General features: G+C 39.3%; 1 protein-coding gene across 6 annotated transcripts in view; it reads left to right on the top strand.

The window, feature by feature from the left end:
• LOC133526264 (ATPase family AAA domain-containing protein 2-like) overlaps positions 1–19,753 on the top strand; it is a 35,080-nt gene that overhangs the window by 10,236 nt on the left and 5,091 nt on the right. For 5 of the 6 annotated variants that reach the window (XM_061862814.1, XM_061862813.1, XM_061862810.1 and 2 more), the window contains 14 exons: positions 941–1,021; positions 8,141–8,231; positions 8,537–8,630; positions 8,752–9,030; positions 9,349–9,485; positions 11,045–11,256; positions 11,541–11,647; positions 12,129–12,301; positions 13,147–13,318; positions 14,732–14,920; positions 15,623–15,779; positions 16,176–16,342; positions 16,613–16,761; positions 19,325–19,512. In XM_061862814.1, the coding sequence (XP_061718798.1) occupies positions 941–1,021; positions 8,141–8,231; positions 8,537–8,630; positions 8,752–9,030; positions 9,349–9,485; positions 11,045–11,256; positions 11,541–11,647; positions 12,129–12,301; positions 13,147–13,318; positions 14,732–14,920; positions 15,623–15,779; positions 16,176–16,342; positions 16,613–16,761; positions 19,325–19,512 (2,196 nt within the window). The remainder of the gene's footprint in view (positions 1–940; positions 1,022–8,140; positions 8,232–8,536; positions 8,631–8,751; positions 9,031–9,348; positions 9,486–11,044; positions 11,257–11,540; positions 11,648–12,128; positions 12,302–13,146; positions 13,319–14,731; positions 14,921–15,622; positions 15,780–16,175; positions 16,343–16,612; positions 16,762–19,324; positions 19,513–19,753) is intronic. The other variant, XM_061862811.1, reaches the window with a different exon arrangement.

Genomic DNA, 19,753 nt, shown 5'->3' with positions numbered 1-19,753 from the left:
TCGACGCTAGAATTTGACAAACAACTGAATGCAACCTATCGACAGTAAAGTAACAGTGCTTTACAGTAAGTAGCATGTGTGAACTTAAAGCGTTTTCACACCGCTCTCGATCTTTACTTATGAAAATACGATCCAAAATCGTAACAAGCTGTACTTATGTCAACGATCGGGCGCTGTGGCAAAACGCTCCTATATTCGTGTGTTCGAGTATGTCTATAGTTGATCTCGCATTTATCACTGTAATAAGCATATAAGTTGGTCTGCGTGACGAAACTCTCAATAAACATTTTAAAAAAGTTTGTTACAATTAACCCAAAAAATGTTAAAACAACCAAAACTGAAAAGAATGCACGATTTAAAAAAAATATACCTTTGTACTTAACTCAGCAACCAAAGAAGGAAGGTTTTTGTTTGTGGCGTATGTGTTGGTAGATTAGATTGTGTGTTGTTTGACCCTAACGCCATAATACGTATATAACCATAAGCATGCCAGGTGAAGGCTAAAATATACAAATGCATGTATATTATACATGTTTCAAATATGGACCTTCATTTTGCGATCTACTTAAAAATATTTATATCTATGAATAAGTGTGCTTCGTTATGTACATATCGTTACATTTCAAGTGGGTCCACTATCTTATAGATATAAAATATATGTAAAAGCACATAGTTGACAAATAGATACAGGTATGGTCACAAGACAATATTGTAACTTCATGGCAAGCTGACTTCGCTCGCACACATACTCACTTATCGGATTTGAGCCTTTACCGCTCGCTCTTGAGTTGTGAATGTGTGCGTGTCGCGCGTAAACACGAGGAAATCGGCGTGCAATGAAATCAAATTTCTGTCTTAGCGACCTTTTCTTTACGTATCTTTCAACTCTGTGTAAAAGGTAGTCGCAGAACCTAGGCCCTGACGGTACGTTTTGTTTCAGCGAAAACGTTTACGATAAGGAAGAAGCCTTACTGCCTCCGAGAGAGGAAACCCAAAATCCTTCGTAGGAAAACTATCAGATGTAAGCCGTCCCTTTTTTTAAACGTATGATTATGAATGCGCTAAAAGGGTGGCATGTTGAGTAGTTTCGGATATTGTGATTAGAGGGTCAAAAGTCTTGCTTATAAGAGTCTGTTATGGAAATTTAAATCCGTTGGCTCTGTACGTCTTTAGCATTTAAGGTGGTTCGACTAGGTTACCCAAAGCTTAAACCTCTCTAGATGGCGCCACAATTGCAAACTTTGAGTTTTAATTTTTTTGTGGAGTAGTCTTGGTATTTCTATACTGTAAATTATGTTTAGCGCACTCTTTAAATAAATATTGAACTATTACAACAAACATTGAACACTTCATTATACAAAAACTACCCCTTAATGTCGACAGAATGTTTCTTGACTCTATTTCTAAGTATCACTCACACATTCAAACAGTCTTACTGGGATCCTTGTAGTTGACAATTTGGCACAGCGTGAGTAGGCTTCAATAGCGTTGGGGTATGTACGTGGAAATACATGCAAGAGGATGTGGGTTCGAGACTCATTAATTTTTTTTTGTTATCAGTATTATCAAGTACCTATTATTAATAAATTATTTTATGAGAAATATGAGCGTTTTCCATAAAAATATTAAAAATCTGACTCTCACACATCATGATATTTTTGGGTTCTTCCAACTCAGAATCACTAGCATAATCAATCCTCGTGCTAAAAAAACCCGAAAATTTGTATTGTAATTTTAGTTTTACATTGAAATTTCTTTCACACTAAAATGTGACGTAATGGTATGGATATTTTAGGATATCTTTTTTTAATGCTAGGGTGGAGAAGATTGTGTTGTTGATGAAGAAAGTCCAAATTTGTAAGTCAGATTTTCCGGTATTTTTTTCAAAAAAAAACGCTGTTTTGTTCTAAAATTAAAGCAATCCCTTACTGCCCAGCCTTTAAAAAAGTAGGTACTATTTTACAGTAGAATTAAAACATTTTTTTACGATACATTTAATTAAATTACAGTGAATTACAAAATTGCATGGCCTTCTATTTATAACCATTATAAAAAGAAATGAGATATTTACCATGTTTGTTTATATTATTGATTTCCCGATATTTTGACACAACTAGAAGTTTCACACAATGCCTAGAGATAGAAAATTATTGATTTATTTTATTTATTGACAATTTCATTCAACGGTTCACATCATATCCAATTTATGTGTTTATGTATTGCATTGTTTTCTACCTAGTTGGTTATTAAATTCTGTTACTGCAATAATCTTTCTCTACATAAAATATACCAACGAAAGTTTAATAAAGTATATATTAAAATGAAGTACACAAAATCAGGAATTACATATGACAATATCATTCAAAATCGCCTCCTCTGGCTTTGACACAGGCCCTCAAACGACGAGGCCAGTCATCAATAGCGGCACGCACGATTGTCATGTATAATTCCGTCACTGTCTTAACTATGGCCCGCTTGAGGGAGTTAAGATTTGTGTGGGGTTTAGCACAGGCTTTCTCCACAATAACCTGCTATATGGCATAATCCAGGGGGTTAAGGTCCGGGCTGGAGGACGGCCAGTCTTCGTGGGCAATAAAGTCAATTTTGTTCCTTCGAAACCAGGCTTGAGTTGTTTTTGCCTTATGTGCAGGAGCTGAGTCCTGTTCAAAGATCCATGGCTGGTTTTGAAATAGGGTGTGGCTTAAGGGCTTCACTATTGGTTCGAGAACGGTTTCCAGTTTCCGGTTTTCACACCTTTTTCACAGAAATGAATCTGTGTTAGCTCTGAGTATGACACACCCAAAACATGTTTGGCGGGTGCCCACATTTGTGCAACGCAATAGGGTTGTTTCCATCTACAAATCTTAGGGCATAATTGTATCCCAATAAATTCTTTTGGATTATAAGAACATAACATGTTCTACTACTTTTAGGGGACCTGTAATGACCATATTTTTGTAAATATTGAATTTAAAATATCTTTTGGCACCCGTCACGTGACCAAACTCGAAACGTCATTGAAGATTCTGATGACGTCACAACTCTCGGATTGACACTGTTGACAGGCGATTAACAACAAATGACAAATATCAGTTGACAGTTCGTATCTTCTACGTGTGTATGTAGTTATGTGTCAAACCATAAACTGTGACGTCACACAATTTTCAAAGAGCGTTTTGGGCGCGAAAGCATCTGTCAAAATATATTTTGGTAATTTAACACATTTAAAGCCGTTTTTAGTATAAAAGCTGAATTTTAAGGCAACTTTTAGTTAATATAGAAAGTAGTACAAGCGTTTTAAAAAATTGGAATACGATTCTATTTTAGGCCCCAATTCATTATAGATACGACGAGATAAGCGTTATGTGTGGTATATAATTATATATAGCTCACAAATCCACCACATTATGTCATTTTTTATATTTTCGGTAGCATTTGTTTTAACGGAAATAAAGAGGTTGCAAATCGAGTATCAGAACTTCAGAACAGATATCATTTGATATTTACCAGTCGCTTTTCGGTGAAGGAAAACATCGTGAGGAAACTGGACTAATCCCAACAAGGCTTAGTTTTACCCTCTGGGTTGGAAGGTCAGATGGCAGTGGCTTTCGTAAAAACTAGTGCCTACGCCAAATCTTGGGATTAGTTGTCAAAGCGGACCCCAAGCTCCATTGAGACGTGGCAATATGCTGGGACAACGCTAGGAAGAAAGAAAGAAATCGAGTAACAGAACTTAGTAACCAACTAGGTATAATAGTTATGATGTAAATGTCCATATCATGTTGGAGTCATATATGTATTAGCCAACTATTAATTATTCAAGATCAATACACTTAGCTCCCTTAGGTATTCGCCTAAGTACAATCTCGGGCAAAATTGAGTTTTATAAAAGTGAACTAGTTTCTAGGTCATATTTTCTATGAATTGGTCGCTTTTCGGTGAAGGAAAACATCGTGAGGAAACCGGACTAATCCTAACAAGGCCTAGTTTACCCTCTGGGTTGGAAGGTCAGATGGCAGTCGCTTTCGTAAAAACTAGTGCCTACGCCAAATCTTGGGATTAGTTGTCAAGCGGACCCCAGGCTCCCATGAGCCGTGGTAAAATGCCTGGACAACGCGAGGAAGAAGATTTTCTATGAATTGGTCATTTTTGTAGACTCCAATTACAGTTACACTTTTCCTGGTTTTTCGCGGACCAGAATATCGATGATTTTTGTAACTTGATTTAGACGTTGCTATCATTTTCAATCCAAAAACACATAAAATCACAATTCAGAACATGCGGCAGCGTTGTTTTCTATCAAGTACCTCAAGCACCAGGGCGGCTACCGGGAAAATCGAAATTCGTCAATTTCGGGCATTTTTCTCTGTCACTCTAATTACGTCTTAGTGAGAGTAAAAGAGAAAGATCCCCGCAATTTGCGAATTTCGGTTTTCGCGGTAGGCCCCCAGGCCCTGTCAAGTTTCAGCAGTGTTGCCAGGTGAGCGGAAGAGAATTATCGTACTTGAGTGTCAGAATTATTGTACCGTTGAAAAAAATATCGTACGCCAATCAAAAAGGCAGCCCCTAAAAATGTCTAGCAAAATAAGCTTAAATTTCCAATTAATAATAAAAAAAAGACAATTTTCGTCTAAATTGCGCAAAAAATCTGTTTATGTTTGTGTATTTTTGGGATAGACTCAAACGGTATACAGGAAATTGTGACCATTTTAACTTACACCAAGGAGCCGAACACCCAAAAGATACTAATTTTAGCCTATTTCTGTGAGAAAGTGTCATATTTTGCTTCAAATTACTAGACTTTTAAGGTGGCATCATCCAAGGGCTGAAATTATAGTACTTTAGTGTACGATAATGCTCTTTGGAACATTACGTCATACTGGGGCCCAAATAACCCAAATTATCGTACATGTACGACAATTATTGTACGCCTGGTCACACTGAGTGTCAGTGTCGACAGAGTCAGCTAAAAACGCGCCAAACATCGCAACGTCGCGCCGATGGCCGTCCGAAGCATGGAGTGGCAACGCCGCAATGTATTTGTACTAGGGCTCCTGATATCCGTGATACACGCCGATCCGTAGCTACGGGTTCTTAAGCCCGGCGGTACTAAGATCACGAATTTCACGAACACGGCAAGGTACGTACCTCGTACCTGCGTTCGCGTGCGGATTCACGTGACACGCCGTGACCGTGACACGCCATGATACGTAGCCCGTACCTGCGTTCGTGCGCGGAGCTTCGGGCTCGGTTCCGTTGGATAGGCACTTATCGCACGTCTCGTAGGTTCGACACGCCCGGGAGAAAAATAAATAAGGACTAGGTATTATTGAATTGAGTTACCACTTAGTAATAGTATATTGAATACGGGACGTACATCGGACAAACATTTACGTGTGAATTAAACTTAAATTGTATTTTTGCATCGATTTGAATATAATGGTTATATCTAAATAATTTATGGGGTTATTCTGTTTTTTGTATAACCAGCTATTGATTTTAGTCAAAACTAGTGACCTGCTCGTTGCATTGCACTAATATAAATATAAGGTGTAAAACTCCCTAGTAAGTATCATTATAAAATTATGAACTTAAGCAACGCTGTGCTACTGGTTGTCAAAGTCAAAGAATATAACGTAGCCTAAATATAAACAAGGCAATCCTAATCCAAAGAAACAAAAGGGTAAATTTCTGCAAATCTTTGGTAGGTATGATAAAGATAATACAGGTAAACAAATTCAACAAAAACACATGTACGGGGCCACGGAAAAAAAAGTACGCAGCTGCAGTACTTATCAGTTTCGGACTTTCGGCACAAGATTGAAGGTAATAATGACATATTATTGTTAGAGTGTTTTATTGTATGACTAACAAGCTAAGCCAACATACCGGGTTTTTTTGTAGATAATAAGTGCAGTTGCACGTGCAGACAAAGATAATAAGATTTGCGAGCGACTTATTAAAATGAAACAAACCATATACATAAGTAGCTGTGGGCTTTACCTTTTGTTCGTGAAGTTGAAAGAAGTGACCGCGATGTTTTGTTTTACAAATTCGTGGTATTTTTTATTTAATCTGGAGGGGGCAGTTTAGAATTTTGAACTCGCATTCATTGTCATTAGTTACTCCTGACATCACAGTTGGTCTTCAAGTTTTAATTTAGCCGTGATTTTAAAGTTATTTATTTTTGTTGTTGTTTCGTAATTATTTTTTTTGTTATTGTTAGTGTATGATTAGTGTTACTCTAATGGTGTGTTTAAACTATTAACAATGAAGAGAAGTTGGGTGTGGAGATATGCCACCAGACACGAGAGTCGGAGATACAGCTTTATGTACCTTGTGCAATGATCGCACAAATAATGAGTTTTCCTGTCGTATTATTTGTCGTATTTTAGCAACCCGTTTATTAAAGTAGCTATTCATTGTAATCAATGTTTGGTTCTTTTCATTTATTACTCATTAATATTTAAAAGGCCTTACTAATGGAAATAAATTTTAATTCAAAAGTAATGAAACGGAATTAGAGCTTTGAATAAAAAACTCACGATACATTTTTATTCGTAGCTCTTAGAGACCGCATCGTATCTTCACTCAACGTCGCGGGCGGACCGAACCGGCGTGTTCTTAAGATACGTGAAGCCGTGATCACGCCTACACGGATTTACACGGATTCACGTACCCTAATTTCACGTAGCCGAATGTCACGTGCGGAACGGACCATAAAACCGTTGCCGTGAAACACGAAACCGGGCGCACGGCTACGGGTTCACGAATCACGGACACGACCGCGAGCCCTAATTTGTACACGACATTTGTCACACACACATGAGTAAAATTTATAAAAATATAACGTTGATTATTGCATGATTTCTGTATGAAACAAAGTTTTTCTATTAATTTAGCGCAAATGAATATTCGAAAGTAGATAGATGCGGAACTATTTATGTAATAATATTGTGTAATTAATTAATAAATAGCGATTGTTTTTTGTATGAAAATCGAACCACCTTAAAAGATTACAGCTTGTCACTTACTGCGCAGATACAGAATTTTGTTGTTTGTTAATATTTTGTGTGTTCGTTCATTTATTCCTATGAAGAGTTTTCTTATACCTTTAAACGAGCATTTCTTGTATATTTATATATTTCGGGGATCTCAGAAACGTCTCTAATGATTTCGATGAAATATGCTATATGGGGGTTTTCGGGGGTGAAAAATCGATCTAGCCAGGTCTTATCATTTTTGAGTTTTTATATGTTTTCTGAGCAAAGCTCGGTCTTATTATCAGATTATCGCTTTAATTGTGTTGATTGATTACGTAACTCGGAATTTCATTATATGGATATGTCGAGGTCAGTTCTTAGAATTGATCATTTCATGATGTGACAATCATTTCATGAAATAATCGGTTGGCCACATCGTGATCGAAGCTAACCCAACCATATCATGAAGTGACTAAGGGCCTGTTTTACAATAATTACAATGTCCAAGTAAAGTCCTGAATAAGCTATTTGCCACTTATCTGGCAAATAAAGTCATCGTTGGGGTAATTCCACGAAACTGTAACGTCAGTTACCAATTCTTTCGAGTGTTCTTACACTAATTAAGCAAATTTAAGTGTCTGTATGCCTGGCGTAGCCCTACAGGTAGATATCTTGATACTTAAATTTGCTTAATTAATGTAAGAATACACGAAAGAATTGGTAACTGACGTTACAATCTCGTGGAATTACCCGTTGGCGTTTCACAATCTCCAAATAAGCTTAACTGCTATCTACCAGTACCAGTACTTATTATCTAATAAGTGCTAAGTTTTATGTGGCAGTTATTTTTTGTTAATTAGCTATCCAATACTTTACTTGGACATTGGGAAACAGTTCCTAATTCTAAAATGGCATTTCCTGAAATCTGGCCATTACGTTATGACATTTATATTTCTTAGAGAACAGTGATTAGAAGACGTAACTGCAAGTCTGATTAATTATTGGAATTTATTATTCTGCAATTTGTAGGCTAACCATAGAGCAATTTGTACCTGTCTGCGTAGTATATGACAACTTTAAGGCCATGGCCTCTGTTTTGACACAAAAACATGCTAGGTTAGGTTAGGGGCTCAGTTAATGAAAATGTTGTTTCTCAGCTCAATCCCCGTCGAGTAGTAGCAGCAGCACATGCAGCTCGGACACCGACGAGGACCTTAACGTCACTATGAAGAAGAAGACTAAGGGCAGGTAAGAATCTTCCAAAAGAAAATATTAAATCCAACTCGTGTCACCCCATAAGCTGGATATACTATACCCTGACAAGAATGCCACCGATGTAAATGCCTACTGGTCAGGGGGCGGGCAAAGATGGGAATGATTCAGATTCAGATTATATTATATTACTCGTATACAATTTATACACTAATTATTGCCATATGTAAGCTGCTACTGCTGCTAGTAACGACAATATCTCAGGACCAAATAGAATCTTGTCAGGCTGTAGCGTCGCTTCTGAAAAGTAAAGTTTTATGGCAATTTTATTTCTTTTTTAGGCAAAAATCCAAATCAACAGACGACAAGAAAGACGATAGAGCACTAAGAGACATACAACCTGTGGAAGTCGACGGTAGCGTCAGATTCTCATCCGTAAGATTTTGACCTTTTTTTGTTTAAAAGCTTGTATGTTCAATTATTTGAATAAGGCCCGTGAATTATTTAAGATTCCTATGCTGAGTAGAATTTTTTAATTACATTTCTTTTCCAACAGGTCGGAGGTTTAGAAGAGCACATAAAATGCCTCCGTGAAATGGTCCTCTTCCCCCTAATGTACCCAGACTTGTTCAGCAAGTTTAACACCCGACCAGCCAAAGGGGTTCTATTTCATGGTCCACCGGGCACGGGCAAAACGCTGTTGGCTAGAGCGTTGGCGAATGAATGTAGTCTAGTTGGGGGAAGAAAGGTGGCCTTCTTTATGAGAAAGGGGGCGGATTGTTTGAAGAAATGGGTGGGGGAGAGTGAAAGGCATTTGAAGCTACTGTTTCAACAGGTATGTTAATCTCTAACTTGTTTAGTTTTTTGTTCTTCTTTTGGTACTTTTCGAACGTACGATTCAGCATAGTGTGTAGGTAGGTATCATTTCCACTTTTGTTACGGGAAAAAAGGATGAATTCTTGAAACGCGCGAGAGGCATCTGAAGCTTTTTTAAAGTTGACAAAATGGGGAATGAAATTATCCATTAACTAAACTTATTTGGTTTTTTGTGAAATTTAACAGACCCCCCGCAACTTGTACATCTGTACTTCTCAAAATTACGATCAAATATTATTGTCTCAATAAAAAATCACATTACTGTGTTTATTGGCAGGCGAGCAAGATGAAGCCGTCCATAATATTCTTCGACGAGATAGACGCACTCGCGCCCGTACGTAGTGTCCGACAGGACCAAGTGCACGCGAGTGTCGTGGGTACGTTGCTTGCTGAAATGGATGGATTATGCGACAGGTATGATAGATTACTAATCAAATATCAATGTTATTTGTTTTACAAGGGAGCAAAGTTGTTTAACTGCTCGTGCTAATATTCATAACCGAGCAAGGGAAAGATTCCAAAATTGAACCACGACCGTAGCGAGTGGTTTGAGAAGTGGAATATTGAGCGTTGCGAGGGTTTCAAGGCACCACGAGGGTTAAACAAACTTTGCCTCCGAGTGAAACAAAAAAATTTTCACCACACCAACGCGAGGAAGATACCAACTATGAAATACCAAAAAAAACAAATCAATTTCAAATGAACTTAATAAAAAAAAAAACATTCAAAATCATCATTTAAAAATCAATTCTACCAGCATTGTTCACACTTGGAATATTTCCCCACAATACAAATTCGATATTGTAACCAAGAGTGAGCATAGGCGTAGTACGCATTTGTGGCAATTTTTATGTCTTATAAAGATACATTGGTTGAGTAACGTGTGTTATGTATAAGAGAATTTCGTGCTTTGAATTTGAAAACTAAACGAGATCGATCTGTACGACTCCAAACTCCGAACAATATGCGGTAACTCTGTATGTCAAAAAATGACGTTTGGCAATTCAGTGGCATTCACCACAAAACATCATATAATTTATTCCATTGAAACCATGTTCATTTGTACATTTTGGTCTTAAATATATGTCGCAGTACAGCGCAATCTGTTTCGGCTGTCAAACTGTTTTATTTTTATAGTAAAACTTAAATCTAGATAAGCGACAAACCAATAATCCAGAGTTATTGACAATATAATTATAAACTTAACCTAATGTTAACATTGCAGCCTTTGTGAGATCATTCAGAGAGCACGTAAATATGTCCAACTTCAACGCAAGTTTATTTATAGTGCGAATGGCCCTCGTTAGCGGGGCTTCCCTCAGCAGTTTTGTGCGAGCAAGGGGTACGGCCAGCAGTGGCGGGCGGCGCTGCTAGGTGGTTTTCATCACACTTGCTCGAAAAAGATCGTATTTTATGCAGGTGTGCTGAAGGACAAAGGCCTATATTGTTCCCGCGGGAGTTATGGATTGTGAAAAAAACTATAACTCCCTAGGGAGTTACAGCTTTTTCTTTTAATTCTGTCACTAATTCATACGAACCATGTAAGTTTACTTTTAAATTAATGACGTTTATAATTTAATATTATTGTTTATGTTTAAAATTATTTAACTTGATTAATTTAACAGCCGTTTAAAATATTTTTACATAATTTTCAATCATGGCTGAATGCCGAATAGGTCTGTGCCTTCAATACCTAACCTGTCAAGAAAATACAAAATGGCGGACGAATGTTTGATATGTGACCGTATTTAAGAATTATTTCGCTTAAAATTTAGTTTTTTCTTCACAAGTGTGATGAAAAACATTGTGTGTAACTCCGGGGGGTAAGAATATTGCAAACTCGGGTCTTTAATTCTCTCCAGCCTGCAGCTGTCGGGAATTACCACCCTCGTATCCAAAATTTCACTTACCTCCCTCGTTGCACAATGTATTATTTCAATGTGAAGATATCAGTGTTAACGTCTTTGTTACAGAGGCGAAGTGATAATAATCGGCGCAACAAACCGCCTTGACGCAGTAGACCCGGCGCTCCGCCGCGCGGGCCGCTTCGACCGTGAACTCCACTTTCCTCCTCCTCACGCAGCCGCTAGAAGGGAGATATTGGACATTTATACTAGTCATTGGAGGCCTAAGCCTTCGGATGAAACGTTGGATCATCTGGCGCAGGTCGCTAGCGGTTATGGAGGTAAGATTTGGTTTTTATTCTTGTTGTACCTTTAGTCGTGCGCGTTTTAAACGCGAGCTTCACTTCCTTCCACCTTACGTCGACTCTGGAAGGGAGATAATGGACATTTATATTATTAATTGGAGGCTTAGGTCTTCAGATGCAATGCTGGATTATTTGGCGTAGGTCGCTAGCGGCTTTGGTGGTAAAACGTAGTACTTATGTTTGATGAAGATCTTAGTAAAAAAAACACCTACAGTGATTCGCCATATCTTAAAATTAAGTTACTTATTGGTTTGTTACAGGTTCAGATTTAAAGGCGTTATGTTCAGAAGCAGTACTAAAAGCATTACGAAGAGTGTATCCACAAGTGTACGAAAGTGAACACGCGTTACTAATAGATACCAAAAACGTGAGTGATCTTGCATTATTCCATTAGTTGACTTATCTCTGTAAAATAAAATTTAATCAAATGCCCCATAAGAAACGTGCCGTTCAGATCGGGTAAAATTGATATCTCCTTGGCATATTCACTTTCTGCCGCAACGCAACTGCGCTACTTACCACTGAAATCACGGACATCTACTCAGTATTTTTGCTAGACGATGATAAAAATGTCATTAGGCGGGTCGACAGAGGGCGTGCTCAGACGAGGAAAATGCACGTCTAGACTGGCTGGTTTATGCTCGCTCTGTGTGGACCCGCCTAATGAAAATCGGTGGTATTTTTCTGGATTTTGCAGTAGACATTGTTCTTGAAAGCCTCGTTGAACTTAAGCTGTCTTTAACAGTCTCTTGCTTTCGGCAGCTGTGGCTACCAGCCGTGACCCAACCTGGGCAATAGAGTTGACTGAAAAATATCAAGTAAGTGGCTAATAAAGTTGTGGTCCACAGGTGGAAGTGACTCGAGAAGACTTACTGCAAGCCATGCAGTCGCTGGTGGCGGCGGGCGCGCGCACCAGCCCGCTGCCGGCCAAGCGGCTGCCGGCGCACGCGGCGCCGCTCCTGCAGGCACAGACACAGGCGGCCGCCGAGCTTATGAACAACGTCTTCGTACATGAGAAAAAGTAACACAAAGACACTTTATTCTTTGTATGATACTAGCAACAGTCGAAGCTGAATGTATGCTACAACTGTCGCCTGTACCCTTTATGAGTGAAACGTTTACTCCAAGCCCAGATTCAGGCAGCGAACTGGTGAATAATCTCTTCGTGCGTAAGAAGAAGTAAGAATAAGACACGTTATTCTTTGTGTAGCGCTAGCAACCGTCAAAGCTGAGTATGTCACGCTATAACTAGTGTGATACAGTCCAGCCATATTCAACATGTCACGTCTACTACCAGTATTCCAGAAGGCACGTTGATCACAATATTACTTTACCACCATCATCTGTTCATCTTATCGAAGGCCCAATTATGCTACCTTTTCCGATAAGATCCAGACCTTCTCGGTTCCATTTTACGAACAGTGTGAGCCTCTTTCTTCTTTTCATCCTGTTACTTACCTGTTACTGCTGCTGTTAGCCTGTTACTGCTGGGGTGTAGGGCTCGAACCATTTTCTTCCACTGACTCCGGTCCTGGGCAGCTTGGGTAACCTCCTCCCACCCCATCCCCAATACACCCAACTCTTGCTCCACGGAACGGCGCCAAGTAAATTTAGGGCGACCATGTTTCCGTTTTCCGGGCATCTTCCAGGTCAGGGCCACCTTGTGAGCCTACTGCCAGTTAAATTTGAAAATACTTTGAGAAACTTTCTACAAAACAGTATTTTAATGCTTTATTTCTTTATTTTTTTTCCACCATCTCCAAATAGTTACGATTACAAGAAATTAAAAAGAAAACCTTAATTGCAATTATTTTTTTGAACATTAAATTACCTTTTCTAGTTCTCATACTCTACTTTGTTGAACAGGATCGGCGACGTCCCCCTATCTCCGAGCGTGCTACTGATCAGCGGGGAGTGCGCGGAGACGCACATAGCGCCCGCACTACTGGCTCAGTTAGAGCATTGCACAGTGAAGGAGCTCAGTATGAGCACTCTGCACTCTGTACACGCTTTTACGCAAGAACAGGCGCTGATCACTGTGAGTACTTGGCACGGAAACTATTTTTACGAAAGCGAGTGCCATATTAAAGGCGAAAATTATATTATAATTATATTATTCATATGTCTGTGTCTCACGGAAGTTTTGTTATTAAAGCAACTGCCATCTGACCTTCCAACCCAGGCCTTATTGGGATTAGTAAAGTTTTCTCACGATGTTTTACTTCACCGAAAAGCGATTTGTGAATATAACATTTATTGTACTGATCTAAAATACTTATTGGTACAGTCAGTCAAATAGATGGTAACGACCAAAGCGGCCAAATATATCGAAGTACAACGTTATTTGTATAAATTGTATAATAACAAATCCTTTAGTACCGTTTGGTAACTAAATTTCGTAACAGGTTACGATATGGGAATCCTTGTTTCCCGATTTGTAGCAGCTTACGTATTGGGCCTTCTTGGTATCAAAGAGAATTTGAAATAGTGATGGGTTGTCAAAGTAAACTTTGTAGCCACAGTAATTTTGCTGTCATCTTTCGACACAGGATTGAAACTTTTAGAACGCAAGTGGTCTTTGGTGGTACCGTTTGGTAATCAAGTTTCGTAACATGCTACAAAATAGGAATCCAAAATTCCCTGTTTGTAAATTGATAAATTGATTTACGACGATAATTTAAAATATTCATTTTTGTATTACTTTTGTTACAAAATAAATTAGGTATTCGTCGGCAATAGAAAACTCCCATTTTATAACCAGGATACAATACGGGATTTTGTTCCCCGTTTCGAAGTTGGTTACCAATGCCGGTTACAAATCGGCTAATGTAAACTCCTATTTTGTAACTAGTTACAACGCGGCCAATTTTTTCCACTTTCGAAGCTGGTCGTGGTCGCCAACCGTGATTATAAATCGGTATTGGAAAAGTCTCACTTTGAAGCTAGTTTCGATCGGGAATTCTTAACCGTTTCGAAGCTGGTTACCAATTTTTTATTACTAGACGGTACCAAAGGTAAAAAAGGTGGTTATGATATGGTGACTTTGGCAGCCACCATCTATGTATATAGGTTCAAACTAGACTTGATTTCATGACTGCTGTAAAACAACTTTAATTTTATTTTCTTTATTGGAGAAACAACAGAAGCAAGTACAATAATAGTATAAAAAATGACAAGTTATACAGTTCAATAGACGTGCACCTACCTCCTAAAACGCTCTCAATAAGAACTTTACATAATAGATAAGGTAATGCCACAGTAAACTAAGCTAAACTTAACGCACTCTAGCGACTAGATGGGAATGAAACAAATTGTACAAAGATATTAAGTTGTCTCAGCTAGAATTTCAAGGATTTTTGGAAACTCACTCTGCTTGTATTGAAAATGATAATATTTGTAGAGTATAAGTATAACCCTATTGTTTAAACCTGAGTTCAGTGTGTTATCACAGCTATTCTCCGAGTGCCGGCGCGCCGACCGCGGCTGCGTGCTGTTCCTGCGCGACTGCGCCGGGGTGTGGGCCATGCTGGGAGCCACCGGCGCGGCGCTGTTCGCGCAGCTGTGGCGCACCAGGGCCGCCGGCGACGGCACGTTGCTGCTGGCGACCTCTAATGTGCCGCACAAGGAGCTGCCTCTAGAGGTACAACCAATATCGTGTCTGTTGGAGCCACGACACCACACTTCGTGCGACTATGGCGGAAGAGGGCCGCTGGAGATGCCACTTTGTTGCTGACAATTTCTAATGTGCCTCTTAGGGAAATGCCGCAAGAGGTACGTCCTGTTAGGTTATTATTGTTACGACTGCGCCAAAGTATGGGCTATGCTTGGTGCTACGGACGCTGCGCTCTTCGCACAACTATGATGGACTACGGCCAGAGCCGGATTTAGGGGAGGGCAACCGGGGCTCCAGCCCCGGGGCCTCCACAAAAGAGGGGCCCCCACAATAGAGACTTCGGAAAATTTACCATTTTATTTGGAAAATAATTTAGGGCCAGGGGGCCTCCACTCCTTTAGTGCCCGAGGCCTCCAGACCTTTAAATCCGGCATTGACTACGGCCGCCGGCGATGCTCGCTAAGTCCCAACATATCACATAAGGAACTACCTCCAGAGGTACAGTTAACTTTCTGTTAGGTATTCTTTCTCCGCTACTGCGCTGGAGTGTGGGCTATGCTTGGTGCTATTGGGGACGCTATATTTCTACACCCCTGGTCTGCTTAAAAATCAAACTAAAATATGTAGCTTTGGGTTTGCAGTGTTGTCATTATAAATAGTCAAATTGCCACAAATAGTGTCTTTCACGTCGACTACACTTTTATTATAAAGTATGTAATTTGTCTATAGCTTCAAGACCTTTTCCCCGTGTACAAAGACTGCGTGTACTCCGTGCGGGAGCCGAGCGCATCCGAAGTGATAGCGTTCCTGAAGCCGATCATCACCGAAGCGCCGCTCGAGCCCCCCGTTATAGAGAACCATGAGCCGCCGCCTCCGCTGCCGCGAGGTTTGTGCCCTATGTGTGATGTTATAAAGCTTATATTGTGTACAAGGAGCGCTTCCGAAATGATATCGCTTCTGAAATAAATAAAAACAGCAAATTCTATCTCAAAACATTTTCGGGAGTTTCGTTTCTTTTTGGGAAATTTTCTGAGAATTAAAGAAAAAAACGTACAAGCGTTTTTCAAGAAAAGAGCGTACTTACAACCCTTCTGGTGTTGCGGGTATCCATGGGCGACGGTAATCGCTTAACATCATGTGATTCATTTGCTCGTTTGCCTCCTATATTACAAGCAAAGAACTATACCGCAATTTGCACATCTATAATCATTGCTGTAGGCCATATAGGACCTTATGAAGTCTTCCACAATGTATAGATAGATGAACTGAAAAATTATTTCAGCGCCCCCGCCGCCGCCGCCCCGTGAGAGCGAAGAGCAGATCTCGCGGCGCAAGCGCAAGGAAGACTACAAGCTGCGCGAACTGAGGATATTCCTCCGGGACATTTGTAGGAAGCTGGCTTCCAACCGTCGATTCTACAAGTTCACTAAACCTGTGGATCTAGAGGAGGTATGAATCAGTGTTTGGAAAATGCTATTCTATCATTGACCGTCGTTTGATCCATCCTGTATGTTAGAATTTTGTAAATCTAAACGTAACTTTGAGCTTCAGATAAATGCCTAGAATATATCGCTTGTTTAGCCTACTATTCTATAAGATTAAGAATTTTTGATTTTTTGTACAATTATAATTATTATAAACACAAGCCGTAATGAACTTACTGTGGGATGAATCCAATAATAATGTCATATAATATTTATTTATTATATTCATCAACAGGTAACAGATTACCTGCAGATCGTCAAGCAGCCTATGGACCTGGAGACCATGATGACCAAAGTGGACATGCACAAGTATAACTGCGCGAAGGAGTTCCTCGAGGACATCGATTTGATATGCGCTAACGCGCTGGAGTATAATCCGGACAGGTTAGTACGTAGTTTGGAGGCGTTTTAGTTTATAGTTGATTGGCTGTTCATCTGTTCATAAATATGTACATGACCAGAACAATAGGAAAAATTCTATTTTACTGAGACTTACTGTAGCCAGTCTCTATATCTACTTAATCTCCGAATGTTGGTGAAGTCCAAAAAAAAGTGTGTTGTTATATGATATGACACCGGTTTCTTGAAATAGAAACTGAAGACCAATCTAAGAAAATTGAAGTATTTAGGTGTTTGTGTTGGTGTTGGTTAGAAAAAAAAATAAACAATCTTAACATGTCTTTCTATTTAAAAACGCTTTTTAAAATCAGTAACTATTATGAAAGCAAAAGAATGTAAATGATCGTATATGATTTATAATTGTTACATATTTACCGTGATTTATTTTTGGTGCAGTGGCGGGGCAAAACTAAAATTTTATGTGGGCAAGGTACATTTAGCGAGGCCCTCTGGTGGCGCAAGAAATAACAAACGCGCAAGAAAAAGCGAGGCCCCTCGGACCGCGAGGCCGTAGGCGGCCTACGTCGCCCACGCCTAACGCCGCCTCTGCGCATGCGGCCCTTAAGACATTTATTTATATTCATTGAGTAACCACTAACATTCATTTGTCATTTTTGAACTGTAATCCGGGGAAGGGTTTTCGGTTGTGGTATAACACTATTTAAGAAAGTAGATAAATATACTCTTAGACAGATTCTCATCTTAAAATAAGGTCAATACTCGTACGGTTAAGCCTTAAACCACTCTTAACCGTACGAGTATTGACCTTTACATTGGCCCTGTTTACACATAGATTAGCCACTAAGTGTATTATTAATCTTACTGTAAAAACGTTCCTTATATCAGAGATACATTGATTGAGTAAGATGCGTAAAAGCTAAGACAATTTCGTGCTTCGAATTCGACAGGTAAACGAGATGGCGCTGTACAGCTGCATACATTTTGTATTTTGCTGTAACTCTGATTGTCAAAAGTTGACAATTCAGTGACCGCAAAACATATGGCGCAGTACAGCGCCATCTGTTTTGGAAGTCAAACTAAGGGCCACCTTTTTTTAGGGGTTCCGTACCCAAAGGGTAAAACGTGACCCTATTACTAAGACTCCACTGTCCGTCCGTCTGTCACCAGGCTGTATGTCATGAACCGCGATAGTTAGACAGTTGAAATTTTCACAGATGATATATTTCTGTTGCCGCTATAACAACAAATACTAAAAAGCACGGAACCCTCGGTGGGCGAGTCTGACTCGCACTTGTCCGTTTTTCTTAGACTTTACCTTTCTATTACAATCAATTATCTTTGCTTATATGTACCTTTATTTTATACTGTGTTCACATATCTCTTCTCTCTCCCATTGCCTTGCCGTCGCCAAAGGGCTAGAGGGATGTATAGGTATGAAAAATGCAGCTTTATCAAGTAGTGATTTAATGATAATATGTAAAAGCTTATGAAATATTTATGTATGTACATCCTCTAACCTTTTGTAACATGTAGGACTGCCATCTTGAATTTTTGTTTTACCACCCAGACCTGTTTAGAACAGTTAGCAGCAAAAGTAACTAGGTGAGATATTCAATATGATATGACCTAAACATAACTTCGTTATGAGAATACCCTGGGGTTTTCGTTATGGGAATATTTTACACTATCGCGAGGAGCGCGGCCATCGGCCAGCCGTCGGCGAGTCCTTTCTGGAGCGCGCGCACGCCGATAAGAGTCAATTTCCTATCATTTCGTATTTAATTTCAAATTGTGAACTTCGTAATAAAATAGTTAAAGTATTTCTGGAGTTTTTATTGTCCGCCTGGACAGTAAGAACTGTAAAAACAAAGCATTTTAATATTTCTAAGCACATTTGCTAACTACCTGTAACTATTTTGCAATATACAAAGTTTCCCGCGTTCAATACCTCAGAGTATATTATAAGAATAAAGGCCGGTGGCACTAAACTGTGTACCACACCTAAAACGTTCGGTAAATGTCGTGTCGTTTCGCTGATGTTGATCAGTCCGCTAATTTTGGATGGTACACCTGGCCCTAAGAGCAAGTGCAGATCATTTTGAACACTTGTCCTGCTTTAGTGCTTGTGTTACTCACTGTACAATAAAAACGGAATCTAGAAGTGCATATCGCACACTTGTCGATAAGTCAAGTTAATTTATACGTATGTTATATTGATATATCCTTATATGGATTATGCATATGGATGGCAGTCCTAGAAACATGTTACCTCATAAAATGTATAAGTAGTTTAACATACATTCTAAACTTATGACGTTTATTGGCTTGATTTAGTTAGTTCCATATTTAACAAACGAATGCTATATTGACATGGCTTTTATTTTATTTCATTACTGAGCGTAATATTGAAATATTATTTTAAAATCATTGAAAACTTCAAGTATTGCTTCAAATGCTCGCATGCACTCTACAAGTGTTGGATTGAATAACCCTATAATTAAACTTATTAAACTGTGAAACCACCATACCATTACACCAAATTACAGAAAAAAATACAGAAAGACTACAACTAAGCTTCATCCAACAGAACGTCGTCAGACAAGCAGATCCGTCACGAAGCCTGCTCGCTGCGCGACCACGCGCACGCGTTGATCGACGTGGAGATGGACAGCGACTTTGAGTTGGAGTGCCAGGATATCGCAAGGAGGAGGAAGGACGAAGGCACGGCGGCGGACAATGATCTACCGGACTTTATATATACAGCGTCTAATCTGCGTAAGTATTGGTACATAAGTTGTATATTCAACCCTAAGTCACCCATAATAGTCAACATAATTGATTGACGTTGAGATGGACAGTTACTGAGTTGGTGTGCCAGGCTATCGCAAGGAGGAGGAAGGATGAAGGTACGGCGGCGGACAATAACCTGTTGCACTTTCGGAATAAAAGACCTTACCCGTATGCATATGTATGCACACATTATATTACATTATTACCTTACGAAGGTCGAAGACAT

The sequence above is a fragment of the Cydia pomonella genome, chromosome 16 (assembly GCF_033807575.1).
Source record: "Cydia pomonella isolate Wapato2018A chromosome 16, ilCydPomo1, whole genome shotgun sequence".
Taxonomy (NCBI): Eukaryota; Metazoa; Arthropoda; class Insecta; order Lepidoptera; family Tortricidae; genus Cydia; species Cydia pomonella.
Note: the sequence above shows the minus strand (reverse complement) of the source record. Positions and strands in the feature narration are given on the sequence as shown.